The sequence below is a fragment of the Ciconia boyciana genome, chromosome 6, assembly GCF_034638445.1.
Source record: "Ciconia boyciana chromosome 6, ASM3463844v1, whole genome shotgun sequence".
Taxonomy (NCBI): domain Eukaryota; kingdom Metazoa; phylum Chordata; class Aves; order Ciconiiformes; family Ciconiidae; genus Ciconia; species Ciconia boyciana.
Genome location: NC_132939.1, coordinates 32,543,035 through 32,567,426, shown reverse-complemented (window position 1 = coordinate 32,567,426; position 24,392 = coordinate 32,543,035). Strand labels below are relative to the sequence as shown.

General features: G+C 39.7%; 1 protein-coding gene across 2 annotated transcripts in view; it reads right to left on the bottom strand.

Annotated features, from left to right (window-relative positions):
- MAP3K9 (mitogen-activated protein kinase kinase kinase 9) overlaps nt 1-24,392 on the bottom strand; it is a 63,746-nt gene that overhangs the window by 38,443 nt on the left and 911 nt on the right. The window contains exon 2 of one of the 2 annotated variants that reach the window (XM_072865442.1): nt 18,794-19,207. The exons of the other annotated variant lie outside the window; for it this stretch is intronic. Within the exon in view, the coding sequence (XP_072721543.1) occupies nt 18,794-19,207 (414 nt within the window). The remainder of the gene's footprint in view (nt 1-18,793; nt 19,208-24,392) is intronic. 2 annotated transcript variants of the gene reach the window in all.

Sequence of the window (24,392 nt, the reverse complement as noted above, 5' to 3'; positions counted from 1 at the left end):
GCATGGTGGCTTAAACTAGCAATAAATATTGTTAGCAACTTTAGGTGAAGGGTATCATGAACATGTGTGCTTACAGGAGTAATAATCCAGAAGTGCTCGCATACATTTTCATAGATTCCTGAAAGACGTGGAACTTGTCCTCTGGAAAATAAGCATTTGACAATGAGAAATTAATTACAGCTCAGATGAATTCTGTCCAGCAAGACAGCTCTTCCATATCTCAAGGTGTCCCAGCTGAGACAACAAGAAAGGAATATGATCCAAACAGGCCTTGGTATCTCCTAGCAAGACCTTCACTGGATCAGGCAGTCATCCAGATACAGGTACATCTCATTTAGATGTGTAATTTCAGCTACCAAGAATTTATTAAGAACTTTACCACAAGGACTCTCAAGAATCATTTACTGGTAATGATTTGACCCCACTGTTTAACTTCTTGAGAGACAGGCAGACTTCAAGTGCTGAAAGACAACAGTCAATCAAGACTTGTTAAATCTGAGCTTAGAGAGATACGAAGGCAGAAATTAAACACTGGGCCTCCTCTTATCTAGGTTATGATGAAGACCAGTCTTTTTTCTTTGAAATGAAAATGTCTGTTGATGTTCCTCCATATTCTTTCAGAACATCCATGGTGCCTTACAAGAAGCATCAAGGATATTTTCATATCAGACTCTTGTGAGAAAGTTTCCTCAAGTACAGAGAAAGGAGGCGGCACCATATAAACAAAGGGGTGGGTTAGGTAACCAAAGGCAATAAGCCAACACTTACTGGTCTGATGATGAGACAGACTAACTAGCAGAATAGTATAAGGCAGAATTCAAAGATCATTTGACAAGACTCAGTCTAGTGCAGTCCTTAGTCATACTGTCTGACATTACAGCAAGTAAACGAAAAACTGTGTATTGCTAGAGATGAGAAAACTTGTTGTCGTTATATTTTCAGTACTTTTTAACACAGGTTTCCATCTATGTGATGCTTTGGCTTCTAGTCAGGACAAAAGAAGTTGCAGTAACAAAGAGGAAAGGCACTGCATAGCTTGCTTTCATCACTAACTTTACAGCATTTTCAGTTATCTCCGAGTAGTTCAGAGCTGTAGGTGGCAGTTGGTAGCCTACTCTCTGAAGATTTAGGACACCCTATGCTTGGGACTTTGATACTTCATGGACAATTACCATCATGCTCGCAGTACTAACTGTAGCACCCAGGCCTGTAAGACCATCCCAGCTACTAAACAGCCTTTCTTAATTGCATCCTTTAATTTGTCTTTGTTGCCATGAGTGAATTCAGCAATCAAGATCCATATTATCAGAGAATCATCCTTAGTCAACAAGTCCTGGCATTTACCCCTTCAGAATCACAGTAATGTGGACGAGTATTAATTTCCACAAGAACAAGTCCAGTTGCTTAAGATATGTTTTGATTGAGTTGTTTTGACTATTGAAGCAATAGTTAAGAGGCCAGAGCCAAAGCAGACTGATAAAGTTTACAAAGAACATCTTCAGTACATTCTGCAGATCATTGAATGCTGGCCATTAACCAGACCTTTCACCAGGTCTAATACTCTTCAGTTAGTAGGCAACACCAGATGCTGAAACACAAGTGTCATTAGAGACTTTCCTGATATAACTGGAGTTTCTCATTCCAGTCTCAATCTGCACAAAGAGTGATGGGGAGTTAACTCAGCCAGTGCTGGTACCATTTAAAGATGGTTTCTTAGTTAGTAAGGCAGGGGGGAAGAACTGAGGATGTACCCAAGATCCTCTTATCCTTGTTTGTGATTTGAGCTAGCAGCTTTTCTAGCAGAGTTGGAAGTAATGGAAATCAACTTCTTGAGGTCAGGTGAAGCCAGTTTACCTTCTCCAGTTTAAGTATCATTCTGTATGTGTATTAATAGCTAGCAGGCTTTTGACAGAACCCAATGTCAGTCTTACTGAAAGTAATAAAGTCTTTAGAAGTACACAGATCCCACTGATAACAGATCCCAAAAGGGATGATTCTCAGTTTCATGAGTCACAGTTGTGTATCAGTGACATCAAGAATGAGGGTTTTTTTTTCTAGAGCCAGGGCCAATTCAGATGCTTTTGTTGTTTAAACAAAGATCTGTACTGAAAATAGACCTCACAGAAACAGACCCACTGAAGTATGACTGACACAATGGTATCTGACACTGAGTCAGCTCTTCCTCCTGCTCCACCCCATTCCACATTATGCTTTACTAGAAAGACAAAAACATCTGTCTTAGTATTCAAAGCAATACTAAGCAACTCAATTAAGACTTTTAAGATACCATTATATCCTTCAGCCTTCATGTAGTTGCCTCTACTGGATCCTCAGTTCTGTCTTGTCATCACAAGTCATTATGAGGATGCCCGCTCTGTGGGGCACTAGACAGTGCACAATTACTTAATAGAAGGACAGAGTTAAGGCTGTTCTTGCTCTAATGAGACCTTTAAGGACAGTTCCAAAGGTGGATCTTCATGTTAGAACATTGAACTTTCACTAGCAACTCATGAACTTGCACTAGTGTGTTTAGAATTGGGACTATACGTATCTAGGACTATTCTATGTCCTTTCAGAAGGAGAAATCCCTGCAGTGAAAACACTGAAACCTGCAGCTTTAAAATTTTGTTACTGCAGGCATCTTGTACTAGTACCCAAAACCACTGGTTAGTTCTAAGTAGGCAAAACAGAGGATCAAATTAATTCTGAAGGAATACAGACTGGAGTTTAAAAAAATAACAGATTAAATGCTAACCAAGTTTCAACTCTGCCATAAACTATAAGATAAAACTACAGACGGGCTGCCCTGGAGGCAAGTGATAAACATTTTTAGAAAGATTAAATTCTGTCTTGCATGCATGGAAAAGATGCACACCTACCACAGCCTCACATGTTCAAAAGGCGAATTTCTTCCCCTTCCCCCTGCTCCATCCTCATGGATCATTACAGTGAAAGCTGGCTTGGATGAAACAAACTCACAGCATCTCAGAAGGCAGCCTTCCTAGGCTCCAAACACAGTCAGAAAAGACAAAGTCTCTGCAGAAGGGGATTCCAAGCGTAAGTCTAATATACATGCTCTGAGTTACTTTCTACAGGAGCCTCTCTTGATTAGAGGCACATCTGTGCTAAGTGCCCAAACTCAAACCACATGAATCTGTGGTCTGGTATAAGTAAGCAATTTCAATTAGGGAAGTTCCCCAACACACCAGATGTTAGAGAGCCATCTGGTGAAAACCAATTTACTCATAGTTGCAAGATTATCTCAGTGTTCTGAACTTTTTTAAAATTAAGTTTTCAGAAATATATTGTTCTATTAGTAGGACAGCTGATATAAGTCAAACTGGTACTACTGTTAAATCAGTCTTAAATAAAACTGTACCTTGGCCCACAAAGGCAGCTGGAGGTCATAATTCATTGCATCTTGCACCACTAAGCTTAATGATCACTGAATCAATTGAAAAGTCAATGGTGAACATCTTTGTCAAACACACAAAGCCTTACTGCAAGGAGAACTTCGTTTCCGTATATTAAACAGTTGTATTTTCATTACTCGTACATCTACCAGAAAGACACGATATCAGATATACAAATACACCATGACAGGGTAAAGACAAGGTATAAAGCTGTATATCCTTTGATCTACTTGTACCTACATTTTAATAAACTCTAAGAGGGCTGGGTAAACCACACCTAATATGCCAGTATCACTCCTGCTTCTTAGCCATTGCAGTAAGAAGTTTAAAACTGCTGAGCAAACTTTGTTTTGGGAATATTCTCAACTTTATTATAGTGTTCCAATGCAAATAATTGCATTGTTGATATATTTTTCATTCTGCTTAACCTAACTTATTTCTATTACAACATGTTTTGTCCTCTTTCCAATTATGCTAGAAGCACTAATTGGTCTGGATCTCTTCCCTGCTGCCAGAATATACACATTTCTATCCCTTTCCTTTAATTTTATTCTCAAACCCATCTACTCTTCTTCCAAACACACTCCTCTACCCTACATAAACAGATAAACCATCTGTACTGAATCTTTCAATCCGATCACTGAAACAAACATGATAAAGCTTTACTTAGGTTCTAAGTTGCCCCCTTTATAAAACCTCAGTAATACACCTCCTATTTTTCATCCAGCAACATACTACCTCCAGTATGCATGAAAAGCTAGTTTAAAGAGGTAGATTACTTTCACAGAAAGAAAGTTTTCACACGGGAAATTAAGAAAAAAATTTTTTTGCAACAAAATTAACAGCTGCTGTTTTAATCTGCTGTTCTGTTCATATTATACCGGCAGATCCATAAAACATGTTATAACCTCCTCTCACAAACACAAACTTCCCCTGGAACGCAGTAACACTGTCAGATTTTTTGCTTGTTTCTTTTGGAAGGGTTATTTTAGTTTTCAGCTACACTTTTGGACAGTTAGGACAGCATTCTTAGTCTCCAGTGGGTGAAAGTAGTGGGAAAGAGCAAATAGGGAAAAATAAACACTAACCCATGCTGATCCAGTTGCTAGTAACATCAAAAAACTGGTAGGAAGTGGCTCCTCATTTCATCTCACGTATAATTGCCTTTTTCTGGTTTCTCAGCCTAGAGAAAGGATTAGGTTTATCTGCATAGTGTAGTGCTGAACAGAATACTCCTTTGCTTGTGCTAAAAGCTGACTCATCACTTCAGAAACAAAACAACATTCAGGGAGGAACTACTACAGCATGATCACTCACAGGAAAAATAGCCCATTTATATATATGAAGGTAGAAAAAAGGGACTGCTGTCTACTGCACAAAATAGTATGAACAGCCAGGCATACCAAAATTTTCTGGCTGTACTGGCTTCCACTTCAACTACTCCACTGTTGTATTCCCAATTTATTTAGCACACAGCACACCAAGAAAATAACTTCCTGACTTAAGAGGCAAAAATTGGTAATGACAGAATACCAAGGAAAGCAAGATTACCTTGCAATACTACCACAATAGTTAACCACCAAACTGCCCATCAACCCCATATTTCATGACAACAGCTGTATCAGCAACTTCATGCTCCCTTTCCCAGTCCAGAGTGTGTGTGTATTAAGAAACACAAAAGAAATTGCAAACAAATCCAAGACAGTCTCTTGGATGGTAAAGCTTACAGTTTACACCAAGTCATGTAGCTGTGCATGATGCTACTCAGTAAGCCTGGCACACAAGAACAGAAATCTATTAGCTAATGAACATGAAGCCTGATGGAAATGGTTACAATCTGTAAGTGAAGGGAGAAATTAAAAAGAAATAAGAGAGGGACTGAGTGCAATGTGAACTGAAAGCATACAGGAAGAAATACAGAAGGGAGCAGGCTAGAAGACAAAGATCCCTACTGTAGGGGAAAAAAGCTGGATTTGTTGTCTGTGGTACACCAGGATGTATCTCTTGACTTGATGGATGATTGCTGGCTTCACATTTAACTTCCATATAACTTTTCCCCAACTGAGACAATACAGTCAGTATTTTAGTGCCATAATACCTGCCATTCTTTTATTTAAATACTACAGTTCTAGGCAGACCATGAAACAAGAGGGCTACTACCTAGTGATAAAGCAACATTAACTCGTGTTCTATTGTTATATTTTGAAGCTTTATCAATTCTTCAGAGATGCCTACCATTAACAGTGTATCTAGTGTGCTACGGTGGATAGTGGTGCTTTGAAACAGGTTGGGAGAACAATCTAAAGAAAGTATCAAAAGCTTGTTTGCCAGAAACATAAGAAAATCTGATTATGAAGGTACTTCAAATTAGCTTGAGCTTAAAGAGAGCTCCCAGACAGAGGGGGTGGTGGAGGTCTCAGGTGAGGCCCTGACTGCAAACTACCAAACAGACACAGCAACTTGATGATGTAGAGTTGAACAGGCCTGAAAAACCCAAAGGTGGTGGAAATATCTGAATACCTGTAACTGTCAGTGCACTTCAGTAGTTCTGTTTCAGTCTTCAATGTTAGCACTGCTGTGGGTTGAATGCTTTGCCATCCAAGATTTCAGGAATGAGGAAAGCAGTCATATCAAGACATGAGGAAAAACTCCAGCAAAAGGATTTAGCCTGCAAGCACATCCCACTCACACCCATTCACAAGAGCCCCTACTCATTATTTTGTGCTGTACTCTGTCTCCTTAGAGCCACATCAGCTGGCTACAGAGTCTAAGAGGTAGATGGCAGCAACAGCGATGGCTGGGTGAGAGTGACAAGAGGAAGGACTATAAATAGGATAAATATGTCATCTTTGTTATTTTACTTGGTGTAGAAACATTTTTTAACACTTAAATCATTAAGTAGCCATCCAACTACCTGCACAGACTTAGTGAAGTTTCTTCCCCAGTCTCTCATATTCTTACCTGGACTCTCAACTAGACTTCTCCTTTAGTCCCAATGCTTCACCATATCTATTCTTATTTTGTTAGATTGAGGAGAAGTGAGAAGACCACTACTTAAGACCTCAAAGGCTGAAAAATGACAAAGGAACTCAAACTCACACAGAATGACACTTCTCTACCTAACTTATCTTTTCTTTCCCAGAATAATATCATGCATTTTTGCTGTAGCTCGGTGTTTTTGCAGATCACTCCAGAGCAACTCAACTACCTAGAGATACAACAGCTTAGTACCAGATTTGTTTTCCCATAGGCCTTTGCTCATCTGTTACTGTATGATCACTGTTTTCAACAGCAGTAAGGTGAACAGGCAGCTACGAAGAGGGGAACTAGTGCTTACCCTGTCATAGCTGGAGTGTGAAAGACCATTGCTGCAGCTGAGTACTCACTGTGGGTGGGAATATTGGACACATTTTATTTCTTCCTCCATCCTGCAAACAGAACAGCTTCCTGTGGATTCACTTACCAAAATGCAAAATAGGAAAAGTTTTGTCAGATAGTGGATAAGCATCAACCCATCCACTTCCTCCACTTAGATAATTCAAGTAGTATAAGGAGATGTATCAGATACCGAGTCCATCAAATCCCAGAGCTTTACAGAAAGGAAAGAACACAGTAAAACCTTTACGGAAACTAATGCTTTTTCACTCTGAGACCCTTAAATGCAAAACATGAGCAGTTCTAAAAGCTGCAAGTCTTTTCCATGGTAGGATTTAAGAGCAATCCAGACCTGTATGAGGAGGCACTACCATTAAACTTCTTCCTGTCAGCAATACAGCAGAAGTCTTAAGTGCAAGAGTTGAATGAGACAGAGAATATTTCTATTTCAAAACAATTCCAGATTTATCAAAGAATTGCTTTACACAAGTTTCAGAAGTCAACTAAAGGCTTACTGAAGCTGAAGGTGTGTCAGAGAGGAAAAAAGTCTGATTAATATCACAGGATCCAGCCTCTCCAACCCACCCACATCTCCACAACCAAGCCAATCTGTTACAGGAAACCTTGTCTTGAACAAAGAATCTCCTCACTCAACCCCATACGTTTTCTAAGGGTTTGTTTTTCAGACTACAGAATAAAGTTATCCAAGCTAGGACAGCTCTGAAGGCATTTTCCAAGAACTTCTACTCCTAGCCAGAGGGTCCATGAACACTAAAATACTAATACTACACTTAAATTTGAATTTCTTCCCTGACAGACACACCCTAGAATTTCACAACTGGGACAGCCAATTTCAGTTTACAGTATTTTTTGTACTCATCTCCCCACAATCTAGGTATAATCTTCGCTTTGTCCAAATCCCTTTGACTGCCTTCTAGATCTACGTCCAGTTCAAACACTTTCAACTACTGGGAAGCTGTGAAATTCATGCAAATGTAGATTTATTTTTTTAAATGGAGACTAATTCAGAAAAATGAGATAAGCAACTTTCGCCTCTTGCATGGGCCAATTACTACTTTTTATACTTGCTTTTATCTGAAAATGAATAAAAACTTCCACTGTGCTCTGAAGAAACGCAATGCATTCTGAAATCTTCAGGGTTCTTATTTAGAAGGTACTATAGTAATAGCAAATATTAACCATAGTCCTATAGTTTTTGAACAGTCCTTATTTGAAGGAGAAAAGTATCCATCGATCAAGCAAAAATGCTCTTGCATAGAAGATGGCTTCACTGAACTTACTATAATTGTTCCAATTCCATTTTCCCCTCCCATGAATAAGCAAAACTTCAAGATACATTTCAGCTCAGATGGTGGTGGTGGGAAATACTGGATGTTAGATAAAAAGATAACCTTAATATATTGCTTCATGCTGCTGCATTGTCTGAGAGTCATGGACTCAGAGAGCCAGAAGCTAGCTAGTAAGTCTGCAGTTTGCCTAACAAGTCAAAAAAGTAGCATTATTGCAAAGGGGACAAGGGACTGAGCTTGCCAGGTGTTCCTTTTTTTAATAATTAAGTCTTATTGGCAGTACACTGGCATACTGCCTTGAGGACAGAACTAAGCTTTTGGGAAAGGATTTCAAAAACTCACTCCAAAATGAGACCTCATATTGTAGCAGTTTGCCAAAATCTAATTTGCAATTTTAGCTCTACCTTCCATAGTCAGCCTGCACAGCTCTGCTTCACAAGTATCCAGATAATGAGCAATCTGCTCTTGATCCTGCATTCAAAGTACTTAAAGTGATTAACAGATCTGCACACGGACTGAGGCCGGGCTTTCCGCATGCAGCCTTTACCTACCTTCTGTTGGGTACTCGGCCGTTCATTTCAGTAGGACTGCATCTCTATTCTAATATTTGTTTGTGGTGCAGAAGGCTAAGTGTTGCCTAAGATCCTGTAGACCACAGAATTTAAGACTCACTCAAAATTTCACCTCTTAGAAGGAAAAACAAAGAATACAAATACTGTCTCTAGTAATAAGCAAATATTTTCTCTCTTTTATCATTAACCATCCAGCAAAAACACATTTAAAAAATAGACACCTTGGAAGCAAAAGCTTTTTAATTATTTGGTAAGCATGAGGGTTCAGCAAATCCATAAAGCTGGCCGACTGTCCTCTTCCATCAACCTAGAGGAGGTGATGGATGTGACAGCACAGCAGTTCTTGGATTTTAAGCCGTGCAGTACAGTAACTCTAAAGAGCTAATGCATAATGGGGGAGGGGATAGGAAAGGCATCCAGAGCCACGATATATTTAGAATCGATCCTTTCACCTAGCCAAGCTGAAAAAGTCTTATCACTTTAGTGATCTGGTACAAACCACTTTGAATGCTCCGGAGAACACTCAGGTGAGTTCCTGGAAAAATGGAGCTGTTCAACTCTGGTTTCAGACTAAATCCTACCATACTGCTTACACTGGAACAATCTTCTAGCTCAGGCATGGATTATTGTACTCTTCATAATCAGTTAAATGCTCCAAGGAAAAAAATGTAATTACATCTGTACCCAACACAGTGCTTCACCAAATCATATCAGTTTGAAAGCTTGCAACAAGAACTGTATTAGGCAACAATAAAAAAAGGAAAGGGAAGAGTAGAATCACAGGAATGACATTCATTCATTGTTGCTCAAGAGACTGTCAGAAAAGAGATTTAATAATAATGCTGGTTCAGTGGGAGACATTTCCAGGCAAATAGAAACATGAAATTCATGATGAAAAAAGTAGCACAGAACTGTTTTGCTTTGGCTTCAATTAAGACATCTCTATGAAACAGTCAAAAACACCAAGTACTATTCATTCCTGGAACAGGATGGTACTCCACAATCTAGAAGGTAAGGAAGACATAAAAACTTCACAGGCAGCAGCACAAACCACACCAGAAGCTGGTTTTTTTGGTGGTTTGTGGGGTTTTGGGGGGTTTTTTTTGTTGTGTTTTTTTTTAATCAGATTTAATTAAAAAACCTTAAGCAAAGGAAGAGAGGTGTATTTTCATTCATCAGAACAAATGTTAAAAGGTTCCGAGATGCACAATCAACACCAAGCTACAGCTGACAACAGTGAAATTCAGACTTTCTTGAATACTGCAGAGTTTTACCTTAAGCTGAGCGGAACAAGTTGCCAGCTGCTGAGAAAGAGGGTAGTCCTGCACTGTTGCACATGAAAGTCCATGCAAGATAACAGCTCATGCAGTAAACCTGTCAGAAAGCTGTTCACTTTTTGATGTGTTAGATTTCTGTTAGTTTTCTGACCCAGCGTACTCTATGATCAAAGAGTATTAAGTGACTACACAGTACCCTGATGCAGCATTAGGAATATCCCCCAGTTACCAGATGACCATATTCATATCAAAGCCTCACACTATGTGACTGATAACATCAAACAAGAAAAAGCAAATCAATAAATCCAAGGGCAAGACTGACAACACTTCAACAAGCAGAATTATGCACATTGAGTTCTATTAATCAAAGTTATGGGATTTTTCTTATTTTCAGGATCCTTGAACAATACAAAGTCAAAAGCAACTAAAGGCTATTCTCTCTAACATCTTTTCCCAGGCCCATACTCAAAGATGAGAAAACAGTAGGAAATGCTGTAACACTTTTGTGGCAGGTGGACCACATGGCCTGGTTCACATACATCCCACTGCCCTTACATATTCCATCTTCACAGCAATTACCCATACTAGCACTTCTTTATAGCACCACAAGAACCCCCCAGGAATCCCCAATTTAAGCACAGCAATTGTTGCAATAAACAAAATCTTAGTGGCACAAATATTTACCTGTTACTACTAAAGGGAGCTATTGGCACACTGACTATTATTTGCCACACATCTAAACAATAAGTCTATAAATCAGCAAGGTCGAAGCCATGCTCACATTTTAAATTAAGGTTTCCAGTTGTAAAATGAACAGCAAATCTTAACATTTCTCAACAGCCAAAGCAAATTCCAGAAGCCTGTTTGATGAAGCATCAGAGGAAGATGTTGTACAGCTAACTAGGAGCTTGGCTTGTAGCTCTAAAAATCATCCAGGACTCAAGTAGTACAGCATTCAAAGCACATACAGGTTTTCAGAGATAATTTGGAATCTATATGTGCGTTAGATAAAGTTTGGTGTTTTGGGAAGGTATTTTTGTTTTTAATAAAAAATGGTGTTATAAGAAATACTTGAGTAATATAACAACGCTTTTAGAAAGCGGAATGGAAGGGCTGTGTGCAGTAGTAACACAAACAGTTCATAGGAGGGCTGTCTATCCTCTGGCTACTTCCTTCTGAAGAGAACCCTAAACGACACTGCACCATGCTGTCATTACCACCATAACGATTCTGCTACAGGCTGGGACACAAACATTTACTGTTATGCGAGTGAGTCCTCTTCTTCCTGATCTTAAGAAACACTGATGAAACCAAACAACATAATTATAAATCCTTATACATTGCGATAGTTTCTCTTCTTAGTGCATGAGGTTCTGTTACTATTTCTTTTTCATATCTGGAAAAAGTTCAGGTCTGAGGATGGCTGAATTTACCTTTCCATTAGCAGGTGGACAATTAAGAAGCAATTACCAGATATGGCAGTCAACTTTGGCAACCTTTTGGAAATCAAAGTCACACCAATCTAAATGAAACTATTCTAGAATCAGAAACTAAACATGTACCAAAAGGCAGCTTCTTAAAATCACGTGCTATATCCTGTATTCTTTCCAACAGCTTAAGGCTTTCTTTGTCTTGTCATAAGGGAATATGCACCGTCTTCAAAATGGGATATTACTTAAAATTAAGGAATCATCTTGGGTGATGAATCATCACTTCAAAGAGCAAGACTGTGCTTAACTTGTGATGCTTCAAGAGTGAGTTCGTTTGCTTCGGATATGTTGAAATTCTGAAAGGAATTTTTGATGAGAAAAGCAAAAGTGAAGCTGCTGACAGAAATACCTCAAAATTCAAATTAAGTTTATTGACATGGGAGCAACAGAAAAAAAAAAAAGTGGAGCTGAAAACGTTATTCTAGTTTCCCGGAAATGCCACAAGGCTGTTCTCACCCTTGACTTGCTATTAGACATTTCAGAAAAACACAGATTTATCCCAGCTCTGTCACAGATGGTCAGACAGTGAATTCATGGGAGTGGCACACAGATGCCTAGGTACACCTCCTGCATGATGGTGCTCAGGTCTGCTCATATCTGTTCTATGGTTCCATATGCAGCATTTGGAGAAAGTGCTTAGTGTCATAACTCTTGGTTATTTTTTTCTTAGGAGCAGAAAGAGCCCTGCAGAAAAATATATGCAGTGTCACAAAGACATGAGAAGGATATTAGCTAGGTTTTTAAAAGTAGTAGACACAATTTCACTTCTTAAAAATGAGAGGAACTCTTTCCATTCTTGTCTACAAAGATAAGGTATTCCATTTGTGAAATTGCCTTTTTGCTACTTGGTGTGAGCAGGAGAATACCAAAGCGTTATTGTGGACATTAAGCTTATTCCATAAAATCTTTCTATTTTTGACTTGCAATTAACAGTGAAGACATCAATTAATATTCAACTAAAACAAACCATTTACAGGAGATGTATTTTTATTTTGGAACTCTCAGAAATCTACTAAAACATACTGAAAATGAGACTGCAACATTGAAAGCATCTGTCACACCTCTCAGAGAGGAAAGTAGTTGCACTAATTTAGACAAGCTAAGGAAAAAAAAAACCCAAAGTAAACTGTCACCCTACTTCTGTGAATTACCCATGTCTCAACAGCTTAAAAATTAGCATCACTTTCAGGTATAATTTACATCTTCTGAACTAATAACACATGCAATTAAAATTTTTTTCATTCTGTTCAACAAAAAGTTGTAGTATTACTGGCATGACTTTCATCATCATATTACCACATGCAAAAAATTATAGATATTTGGAATTATTTTTAACCTCAATACAAGTGACCAGGATATCACCACAAAGGCTGATACTCTGGGGAGACAGAGAAATAAGCAGAGTAACCAGAACTAGGAGTTATGCACCATTAGCAATATTGTATAGCATGTCCATAGAATCAGATAATTACTTAAGGGCAGAACCTGAAAAGTCATCTTTAATCACCTTTAGGAGTATATCAAGCCTTTCAAACAGCCTGAATTTCTACTGTACATACTTTTTAAATCTTTAAAAAAAAAAAAAAAGAGGTTTACTGATTTACTGATTTTTGCTCCCCGAAACTGAACTGGAAAACATCTGCATAAAATTAATCTCCCAGCTGTTGTCCCCCCCCAAAAACCCTCGCATTTTTATCACTTTCCTCTTACAGGGCAAGGGACCACCCAACTAAGGCCAGATCAATTATTCACCCAGTGTAAAGCATTCAGATGCCATTGAAATAGTTTCACTACACTTTACATGAAGCATTACTCACACTCATTTAATTGCACTGACAAAGGAAATCCATTCTGATAGAGGGTACAAGATTGGAGAGTTAGTCAGCAAATTACACTGAAGTACCAGAAGCAGCAGTAATAGTGCAGACTTCCACACTGCTCTGCCAACATACTTTAAGCAGACCCTGGAAGAGCTCTCCTCTATGGCGCTGCCAGACAGAGGAAGAGGTTTACATTAAGTGCTTTTTCTTCTCTGAAAAGGCCAACAGAAGTGTCAATTATGAATGGATTGGGACGTGAATACTGCAACAAGGAATGAGATAACTAATCACATGTTATCAAGACTGATATGTAACATTCCAGTCCTGTTGTCCTTGGGTTGGATTTGAACTAGTTGCAAGGAACCCCTGCTTCCAAATTCTGCCCATACTTTAAAAAAAAATAAAGAACAAGGAATATTGTAAGTCCTAGGAACAACTGTCCAGAGACCATGTTAAAGTCAGCTTTATTAACATCTTTATGAACAGAAAAAGGCTTAACAACTGCATAAAATAAATAAGCAAAGCTATAGCAGATTTTTGAATTCTTTAGAAAGCTAGAGCTTTGACTCTCAGTATACCACAAGCTTACCTTGGTGGTCCAAAAAGTAGGAGAGATAAACATCTTCAAAGAACTAGAAGAGAAGAACTACTGACTTGACTGAATCAGAATTGTTGGGGTTTATTTTGAGCTCTGTCCTTACCTCTTTCTTTGACCTTGGCCATGTCACTTTGCTGCTAATCTTCTGTGCCACTTTGTGGAACACAAACATGGTGACTTTTGTAAAGCACTTTGCTAACTGGCATGAACACCCTCAGCAAAATCTTTCAATGTAGTGCAAATAACAAACATATTTTGCTGATCCAGTCAAAAAAAAGAGCAAATATGCTTTTGCTAGTTCTCTGCAGCATTAGTTAACTGCCATTATTCCTATAGCAATGCTGGCATATCTAACATTGACAGACAAATAGAAACAAACAGGACCAGCTTCTTTATTTACAATACTTCACTAAAACCAACAGGACTGCCCTTTTTGATCCTAAGCATTATATGCCAAACACCTTCCTCTGGCCAGATCACAGATAAGAGGTAAGAGAAATGGAAACTCTACAAGCTGTGCTAAACATAGTGATGTTGACTTCAGTGGGCACTCCTAGTTGCTTTTTTTCTATAGCTCAGCATTTAGACTAGTTAGGAGCCTTCACATTGGGAGACGCCTACTACCAATTCTGTAACATACACTCAGTGGAGCGCCAACATGCAGCTGAAGAGGGAAAGGTTAGCAATATCACCAGATAAGGAGAAGAAAAAGAAGCCAGAGAGCATTCTGTCAGATTAATAAGATTAATTTTCACATGGAATAAATTAAATCTCTTTAATCAAATGCCAAAAAAAAAAGAGAAATACTTATCTCCTCACACAGCAGAACAAAATAGCTTTCCTGGGTTATCTTCTTTCTCTTGTGTAGTTATACAACTGACATGCGAGTTGGTAATGCCACTGGAACACTCGACTACCAGACTCACTGCCAACTGAACTGACACTCAGCAAAAGAATTTCAGGGTCTCTAAAAATAAATCACAGGTGTGCAATTTGTTCTGTGAACATCTTTATGTACTCATTTCCTGATAACATCCCCAAAGCAATGAAACAGGTAGCCCTCGGAGCCTCCAAGACTTACAATAAATGTCTGCCTCAAACAAACACAATACTTAAAACATACAGGGCACTTTTCCTACATTCTAAATGTATTAGCATTAAACGTAAAGTTGTGATAATGAAAAGGAGAAAAAAAGGAAGAAAAATGATGGAACAGAAAAAATGTCCACCTTTTTGGTTAAAAGAAGGAAAACAGACAATTGGTTTGGCGAGTGCTTTTTGATGAGGAGAACCTCAAGAAACACACACCTCCTGGAATCTTCAAATAATCCCCTGAAGTTCAGTCCCTATACAAGACGAAGGTACCTCCCAAAGCAATCAATACCTTATGTTCTTCACTATGCCATCAGAAATGTTGAGAACTATTCTGAGTGTTGTTTTGGTACCCACTACTTGAGTCCACAAAGCTGTGATAGTTTAGATTAAAAAGGATATTTTATTTTTTTTCAAATCCTTATACATATATAATGGGGTAATTTCTCAGACTTGTATTAAGGTGCCCACTTGACTTATTTTACTGTTCAAAGTGTAATGTGACCTTCTTAAAAGGTTCATCATGAAGTACCATCCTTATGCATTCTGTATCTGCCTAAATATAGGCAGACATGTAAAAGCAAGGCATTCTCTTATTTTCTTCTATTCTAGTAGAAAATTTCATTTTAAATAAGGCAACTCTGTTCTTTCCCACTCCCCCATCTTGTTCGCTAACTCCCAAACTAACTCATCCTGCAGCTTCAGATGGATAGTGCAGGTCCCAGCTGGTGCTTGAAGGCAAGATGAGATGTATGAGAATCACTATCAATTACTAAACGTAGGCAGTACCAATCAGTAGATCAATACAGCTGATGCTCCCATGACAGCTCTACAGTACTTGTAGATGTTTAGTATATGAAAGAAATGTGTCTGCAAGAATCTTTTTGAAGTTCTTGCAAGCAGAAACTGTTCCTTCTGCAGAGACACATTACTGCCTATCAGTTGGTGGGTGGTAACTTGTGCAAAGAAAATGCTACAAGCTTGTAATTCTACAGGCACAAAGCTAACCACATAACCTGTTCTTGATTATCCACAGTAACTGAGAAAACTAAGTACATCAGAAAAACACAGAAAATGCAAACCATATATAAATCAGGATGCAATAATATACTTAGTCCACTAATCTTTACAAAACTTGTAAAAAGCTTTCCATAGAAAACAGAGCAGAGAAATTTCCAAGACGCTTATTACATATAATGGAAAAGGGATTTTAGCAATGCAGTGACAGAGTATTCAGGAAATACATGACTTGGCCAGTCCAAAGTTGTTTATCCTACAGATAACCATGAGTTAAGTCTACCTGCATGTATAGGTAATATACACTTTTGGGGAAGAAAAAAAAAAAACAAACCCCAAACAAACAGAAAAGACCAACACTCCCTCCCCCCCCAAAAAGCTCCACCATTGTCAGTCTACTATTTATGATACTTGCTTTATAGATACACCCCAGAAAAGAACATATATTTTCAAATGTTTAAAACAGTATGCATTTTTACAGCACAGAATGAAGAACTCTGTATTGCCAAACTAAACAGCTGTTGTAACATGTCAATCCCATACCTGAGGTTACTAATTTATCTTATTTCAAAACAGAGTTACAAAACAATTAATTTTTCTTAAAATACCTGAAGTCCTTCCCTCCAGTACCAGCTCCTACATTTATGTAGTTTCCCAAATGTAATACTGCTTTCTGTAAACTTAGCTGGGCTAGAATTTTCCTATGCCCATCATTTCTGTACTAGATTGGATGGTATCTTTGGTCAAGACCACCATGTAAATTCTCTACCTCTCCCCTCCAAACATAGGACGTCTTTGAATCCTTCCACAGGCATTCCCACTCATTCTTCGTCTTTCTTTACTATTGCTTCCTCACAAATGAGGAAAATGCTAGTAATATATGTAGCAAAGCCCTCAACTTCTCACTGACAATTTACAGTACAGCACAATTACATACTGCTGATTCACTGTGACAAGAGACATTTACTCTTGCTGCTGACTGTACAGAAGTTTCCTAGCATCCATATCTGTGTTTGGCTGGTGACACTGTGCACTGGTGTCCCTCTAGTTGGGCTGGTCCTCTGGTTGATAAGTTTCCCTTTTACAACTAGCAGTCTCTAGTCCGAATAGAACAGTGAAATACCGGGAGCTAACAGCTTTTTATCTTAGAAATAACTTTCATTCTAAACCTCAAAAATGTTCAGATAGCATAAGCAATTAAGTCTTAATGGCCTGTTAGCAAAATAAGCAAGTAAATATTTTCTTAGGCGAGGAGGAAAGGCCCAACACTTAAAGGCAACTATTTCTTATTCACAGATGGAGCCAGTCATCCATTAACCAAGCCAATCAATCCTTCATTTGACAGCATTTATCAATATGCCCATATATACTGCCATCTGTATGGGAACGGTTTAGATATTAGGAAATCTTTATAGAGCAAGGCAATCTTAATGTCTAACAAAAAGGGAAACTTCAATAGTATAAGAATAATATTATAGAAACTAATTTGAAAGCTCTCATAGTTCCTATTTTCAAACTCGCTAACAAGAGTTAATAATACTTTTTTTTTCCTTCACAAAAAACTATGTAAATTCACTGCCACAACATTTGAGGCCAAAAAACCATAGGAAGATTCTGCAAGGCCTGGAAATTTACAGCATTGTAATGGTTAAAGCTAGCTCTAGTGAATCTATTTAAGATTTTAAAATTCCCATCTGTCAGACCTCTTTGCTAGACATTACTGCCCTCAAAGCAAAAAAGAACATGTGCCTGCATCCCAGCCACTCAGTTCACAGCGCTTCTTATTAACTTGAGTCATAAGTGAAAATGAGTTCATACTAACACACCTATCTAAACCACTGCAGCCAACACACAGGTAACGCGTTTGCTTTTGCCATCTAGACATAGACAAGCAGAGAGAAAGGCTAAACAGTTGCATGCAGGCATCAGGAAAGGAGATTATGATCTTTAAACCACTGCAGCAGTTTGCTCCCACACTCAAATAATGTTCTATGCATGCATTTGATTTCAAGGCACTTTTAAGCTGGGGAAAACAGACACACTACAAAAACAATACCCAAGTGGCAGACAATAATGCTATTAGTATTACAGAGTAGCTATTCACCATGATTTCCACAATTGTAACCACCAAAGTTCAGTCCCCATGCTCTAATGGGTCAGCTGCATCCCATGTAAAGCACCACAAACATCAGCTGAAATCTTGGGTGTACAAGGGAACCTATTGGGACATTTAATTTACCTGAGTTAATGTTTCTGTCAACACCAGCTCTATGGGAGATAGAGAGAAGATCCAATTCAGCAGGAATGGGTTAAATCTCCCATAGGGAAGACAGGCTTGCATCTCATCTATACAGCAAAATCTAGCAAGTACAATGAAAGCTCAGGAGCATTTATCTTTCCAAAGGAGCATTTATTCACAGATGGAGCCAGTCATCCATTAACCAACCACATCCATTTTGAATAACCTTCCAAAAAGTGGAAGAACAACACACATTTTAAGTTCAACAAGACTTTCCAACACACAGGAGTCTGCTGAAATGCCCATAAAACTGAGACACTATATTTGAACTACTAGAGAAGTATGCTCCATTTACAGTTACTTTTGCATCCAATCATTTAAGTTGCTTCTACAAAGTGAATGCATTTACATGTTTCCTGTGGTCTGTAGCACCATATTGTAGAAAAATAAACCCCTCTGGGATTGAATTAGAGGATACAGTGGTTCACAAGAAAGGATCGCTAAGTTAACATTACAGCCCTCTCTTCTTTGTACGATTTCTTTCCAAAACCCTATCCCAGCACCCTGGCTGTTCACTGTGTAGCACTTACTGTTGCTGGACTTCAGGTCACGGTGAATTATGGGAACAATTGCTTCCTCGTGCAGGTAGTTCATTCCCCTCGCAATCTGTACTGCCCAGTTCACCAGTATGTCAGGAGGTATCCTTTTACCAGACAACACTCTATTTAGCGATCCTCCACGGGCAAACTCCATGATCAAGCAAAGATTAGGTTCCTTCAAACACACACCCCTGAGGGCAATGATGTTGGGATGCTTTAACATTGCAAAGAGCTTGGCCTCTTGGCGGACATTCTCAATGGTCTGGCTGATGTCCTCATCAGGGTCATAGCGAGCTGCCTTGACAGCAACCTCATCTCCTATCCATACAGCTCGATACACTTTTCCGAAGCCCCCTATGCCAATGATTTCCTCCAGAACAAGCTCTGAGAAGTCGATCTCCAAGACTAGGGAAAGAGCAAAAAAAAGATGTAAACATTTAGCAACTACACAGCCTGTAGATCAACTGAAGGTCCATGTTGCCCAGCCTCACTCTTACCCTTGGAGGAAGGGCCAATCTTCACTCCAAAACAATAAAAATGAAAGCAGTAGTCCCTTCTGACAATCTTTCATTGCCAAATAGTGTGGTAAAACAGATCTTGCAGTATCATAAAACCTGTACGAAGTACTCACTGTGATCGGTGATGAATTTGACCTGATGGTGGTGAATGACACACTTAATAAAACAGCCTCCTCTTAACACACTTAAAACCTTATAACACTGACACCCCCTTAAGGATAAACCCTCATTTCCTGCTCTCAATGACAGTACAAGATTCCAAAAAAGAAAAACACACCCACAGGCTAATCTTCACTGGCTTGACTACAGTGCTTAATGTGACATAGCTAAAATTCAACACAAAATGCATCTGTTCCTGCATTTGTCCCTCATTTGAACGTCTCTTATTCAACTGCTACTAACAATCTTTTAGTCCTTCCCAAATCATGCTTATTCTTCCACATCTCTACAAGCTTTGCAGATTCGTTCCCCACCAGAGATCTGCTAATCAATTCTGACACTACTGATGATAGTGTGACAAACAGATGGATCAGACCACATACTGAGTATGCAGAGATAGCAATAAGAAAAACATTTTTTGATTAATGCATACTGCATTATTACAGAAATTATATGAAATAACAGAATCATCATTTTCCATTCCCATGCACTCACAGCTATACTTTACAGGCTGCCACAGTAACTGGTGGCTACTTCACATTGTATAATAAAAATCTACGGATGCAGATGTCTTAATTCAGCATATAAATTGCATCTGGAGCAAACCATGTGAGAAAATGTATCCTGTACAACTGTACACTAAACATGGTTTATGCTCACAGATGGCTAAAAGAACCCATCCAATACTGACTAATGTAGAATGGGAACCCCACATACTGACTAATGAAATAAAACATGCTGACACAGCTGAATTTACAGTAGTGGTAGGCCACTGGTGAGATACCATTGATGCTCATCTGTCTGATATTTTGGGGGTTACCAACTACAATCAAATAAATGTTTAAAAGTTTTAAAGGAAAAATACCGTAATGCAAGGATTTAAGCAGAAAGTCACCAAGACTTATAATACTTCTCTGCATTTGAAATGCCAAATCTGACATGGTTCCCCTGCTTTGTCTAGTGGAAAGGAAGTTAAGCCTGTAATGGACTTACTTGATGTAGGTATTAATTCAGAGTACTGTACTATATTACTGGGTTTTGTAGTTACCGATTGTATATATAAACCTCTCCACTGTTTTTAAAAGAAATTACCTTGTCATATAAGAACATATAAGGGAGCAGGTTAGATTCCGCTGAAGTAAAATATTTTAGTTATTCCAATCAAATGTCTTTCCTAAGTATAAGCCTATAGTACAAGACATTGTCACAAAACTGTATGGAGTTAATACGAACTCTGCTGTCCACAGTTGCAGACTTTTTTATTCTTTGACTGAGCCCTACCCTCCATGAACATGACTTTAAAAAGTCTGTCTTACTTTTGTAAGTCAGTCAAACCTATGAGCTAGGAGTTGACTACATATAGGGATTATATCATCAACCTTCCTATGCAGTCCAGCCAATACATCCAAATCCTTAGCTAGTGTAATAAGGATGCCCATGTTCTTTTTCCTAGTGTTCCATGAACAAAAGCTTAATGGGAAGCAAGATAGAAAACTGACCAGGAAAGTCTTCCAAAAGGAGAAAAGGCCCTTTCCAGTCCAGAACACAAAAATAATTTATTTGTCTGTTACTGTGAGTACATCTTTTGGGGAATGCTCTGAACTTCAAGGATTAACACACCAAGGAAGGTTTCACTCCTACAGTAGCAGCCTTGGTGTTCAAATGGTCATGAGTGACAGACTATTAGAAAAGACGAGGGAGTAGATTCTGACCAGAAACACTGACATTTTAGAAGAAGACTGTAATAGTAACTCCAGATATGAGACCGCCCTGTCACTGAGAACACACAAAAGGAGCTGCCCTGGTATTTCTCACTGATAAAATAGCTAAAGAAACCAGATGCCGAATCCCATCACCTTCAGTCAGTAGAATTTCAGCACCGCTGGAACGCTCACTTAGCCTCCTCCCAGGGACAAGGTCAATTAAAAGACTGAAAACGAACAAACGCATAAGCCACAAACCAAGCTCGACAGACCGTCCCCCGAACTCCCGGCACACCACATGCTGGTGGTGTTCACAACCCGCGTTTTCCTCGGCCATTTCACGGATTCGGAAGGCGTTAAAGACAGGCTGAGCGAGCGCTCCCCGCTGGCCCGCAGCTCGGCGGGGGAGCGGCGCGGCGGCGGCGGGCAGGGCCGGCGGTGCTGAAGGGACAGCTCCGGCACGGCGGCGGCGGCGGCAGCGGCGGCCCCGGCCCCCGCCCCCGCCCCGGCTTCGCCCAGCTCCTGGTGCAGAAAAGAAGTGCGACAGGCAGGTGGGAGGCAGAAGAGGGAGACGGGCAAAGGAAAACCGGAGACATGGAAAGCAAAACTCTTCCTGTACGCTGTCACCCACTGCACGGCAGAAAAAACGTACCCCTGCTGGGTGCACCGGTGAACCACTCTGGGACGTAAAATGGGGAGATTTATGCTTCCAGATGAAGTTTAATGTCTTACACTGCAAGTGATTTTGCAAATAAAGTTTTCTTTTATTTGCAACTACGACCTTAGCTTTACTTTGAAAATGTATGTTTCTCTAAGGCAGACCAGCCAGCTCGCCCTCATGGGTAGCTTACTCAGAAAAAAAACAACTCATCCTTAGAAAAGTTTTGTTTGTTTTTTTTTTAAAGGTATTTTGTGTTTAATTAGTTTCTTCATTTTCACAGACATAGTTATACAGTTACATTTGTGCACAAAATACTTATTTTTCTTCACCTTTCTAAACACACTAACCCCTTTTCTGAACTCCAGTTTAATTTGGCAGACAGGCTGTACTGGACCGTAAGGGCAACAGGAATGTTTAACATACGTTTTTGCCTTAGAATTTAAGAACGGACATGCTGTTGTTCCTCTGGGGACCAACAAGGAATTACAGAGCCTGCACACCATGAACGTGTGGCCATGCTGACAACTGCAAAGTAGTTGCTGTTTAATCAGCATTATACCATATGATTAAGCTATTTAATTCAGTCTATAGCATGTAAGAGCCCACAGCACAGATGAGGGTCCTTCAAGTTGGCCCACTGCTGACAGCCTCAATAGGCTACTGTTAGCATTCATGGTACCCCCACTGAGACAAGATTCAAGGACGCTACGTGGATGGCTGAAAGACAGCATGCAATTACTAGCTACGCTACTACAGCTCTCAGTGGAAGCAGAATCTCTAGGACTTCATCACCTTCCACACCTTCATCAAATATGAAGACAAACTTTAGGAATGCAACTAAAAATAGCTTCTGCACTGAAGTGCACGTGTCTGGAATGACGCCTTGCATTACTCCAGCAAAACTTTAATACTTCACAGTCCAATAAACAAGTTAACAGTAGACTGTTATTCCAAACATTTATCAAACTGACATTACCAGCTCTAAAAGTGGGTATCATTCCTTGCAAGGGGATTTCTAACATTAAAGTTGAAAATCCAATTCAACAGCAACCAACTTTACCCCCTGTCCAAATTGCACTGTTTCTTTCAAAAAAGAAACATACTCCTTCAGCATATTAAAAACTTATTGGAAGGCAATAAATTCTACCCTGTCATGAACATATGGTTGATGACTTGAGAGAACAGAAGTAGTGTAGTCCTGTTGTGGCACTAGAAGGGAAAGACAAGGATAAAGGGAGAAGGTGCAACTCCACAACCGTTCCTGAACTCTCAAACCACAGGATGTGCAATAATGCAGGAGAATCCATAGTTACAAAGCCTGCACTTGAACAGTCAAAACAGGAGGGGAGCTGAGGCTTCAAGAAGTTCTGCAGAAATGGTTCTCCTAACTATCTCAAAGGCAAAACCTAATAAGCATTCACAGTGTTTTCTGCATGTGAGGGAAAAAAATAATTTATCTATACTGTTCCAGAATGAAAGAAAGCACCACCACTGCCCAACCTAGTCCCTTCACAATCCCAAGGGCAATACTACGAATTACTGAGTTTTTACCTAAATGCTTTCAAGCAGAACACAGAATAAGAAAAAAGCTATTAGTTGTATTCCTTGGAGGTACGTCCTAGATAGGACAAAACATCTTTTTACTCATTTTACTTTCTAGAAAAGCCTACTAGTTTGAAGATTTTTCTCTGCCCCTCCAAAAAAAGCTTTGCCCAAATTGTCAATAGTGATAGATAAACAGGATCTAGAAACTGTCATTCCACACTGTTTCTCTTTCTACAATTGTACATAGTGGGTAAAAAAAATGTAGAGATGAAATGGCCCTATTCTCTGGCTCCAACAAAGGCTTCAAAACTGCACTGAAGTTCACAGAAACAAACCAATCCCTTCGTGCCTTCAGGATCGCAACTTAGCCAAGCAACCCTCGAGCAGGCCCAGATATCCAAACTTGGGTAAAACTCATTCACAGGTATTTTAGAACAGAATTTGTAAGAAGGCAAAGGACTAAGGAGCAACCTGGTAACACAAGTCAACTTAGGAATTTTTAAGGCAGAAGTAATAAGCTTTTCATTAGGAGAAAGGAAGACACTGAACAAGTATTAGCAGTGAATCAACACTGCAGAAAGCAACTGCTTCCTATCCAGCAACCTCTCCTTAAGGATGGATATTCTTAACGGGAGAGGCACCAGAGCCCCCGGCGACTCCACCACTGCCTAGCCACCAAGCTTCAGCCGTTTGGTGAAAATTTATCAGCCCCTGGAAGCACAGGACTTAACAATGGGAAACAGCTCCTGGCGCCGATGAAACCCTAACACACGGAGCTGGGTTCGGCCTCCCCGGAGAGGCGCGCTAGCCCGGAAGACAGAAGGGCGCTGGAGCAGCAGGAATGCGGCTGCGGATGGGAAAGCGAACCGGACCGGAGTACAGGGCCGGGGCGGCCCTGGCCCAGCCGAGAAGGGGCCGCCGGCCTGGGGCAGCCCCAGGGCCGTGAGGAGCTGGGCCGCCGCAGCCCCCCCCAATCCCACGCGAAGGGCCATCGCGGGGCCCAC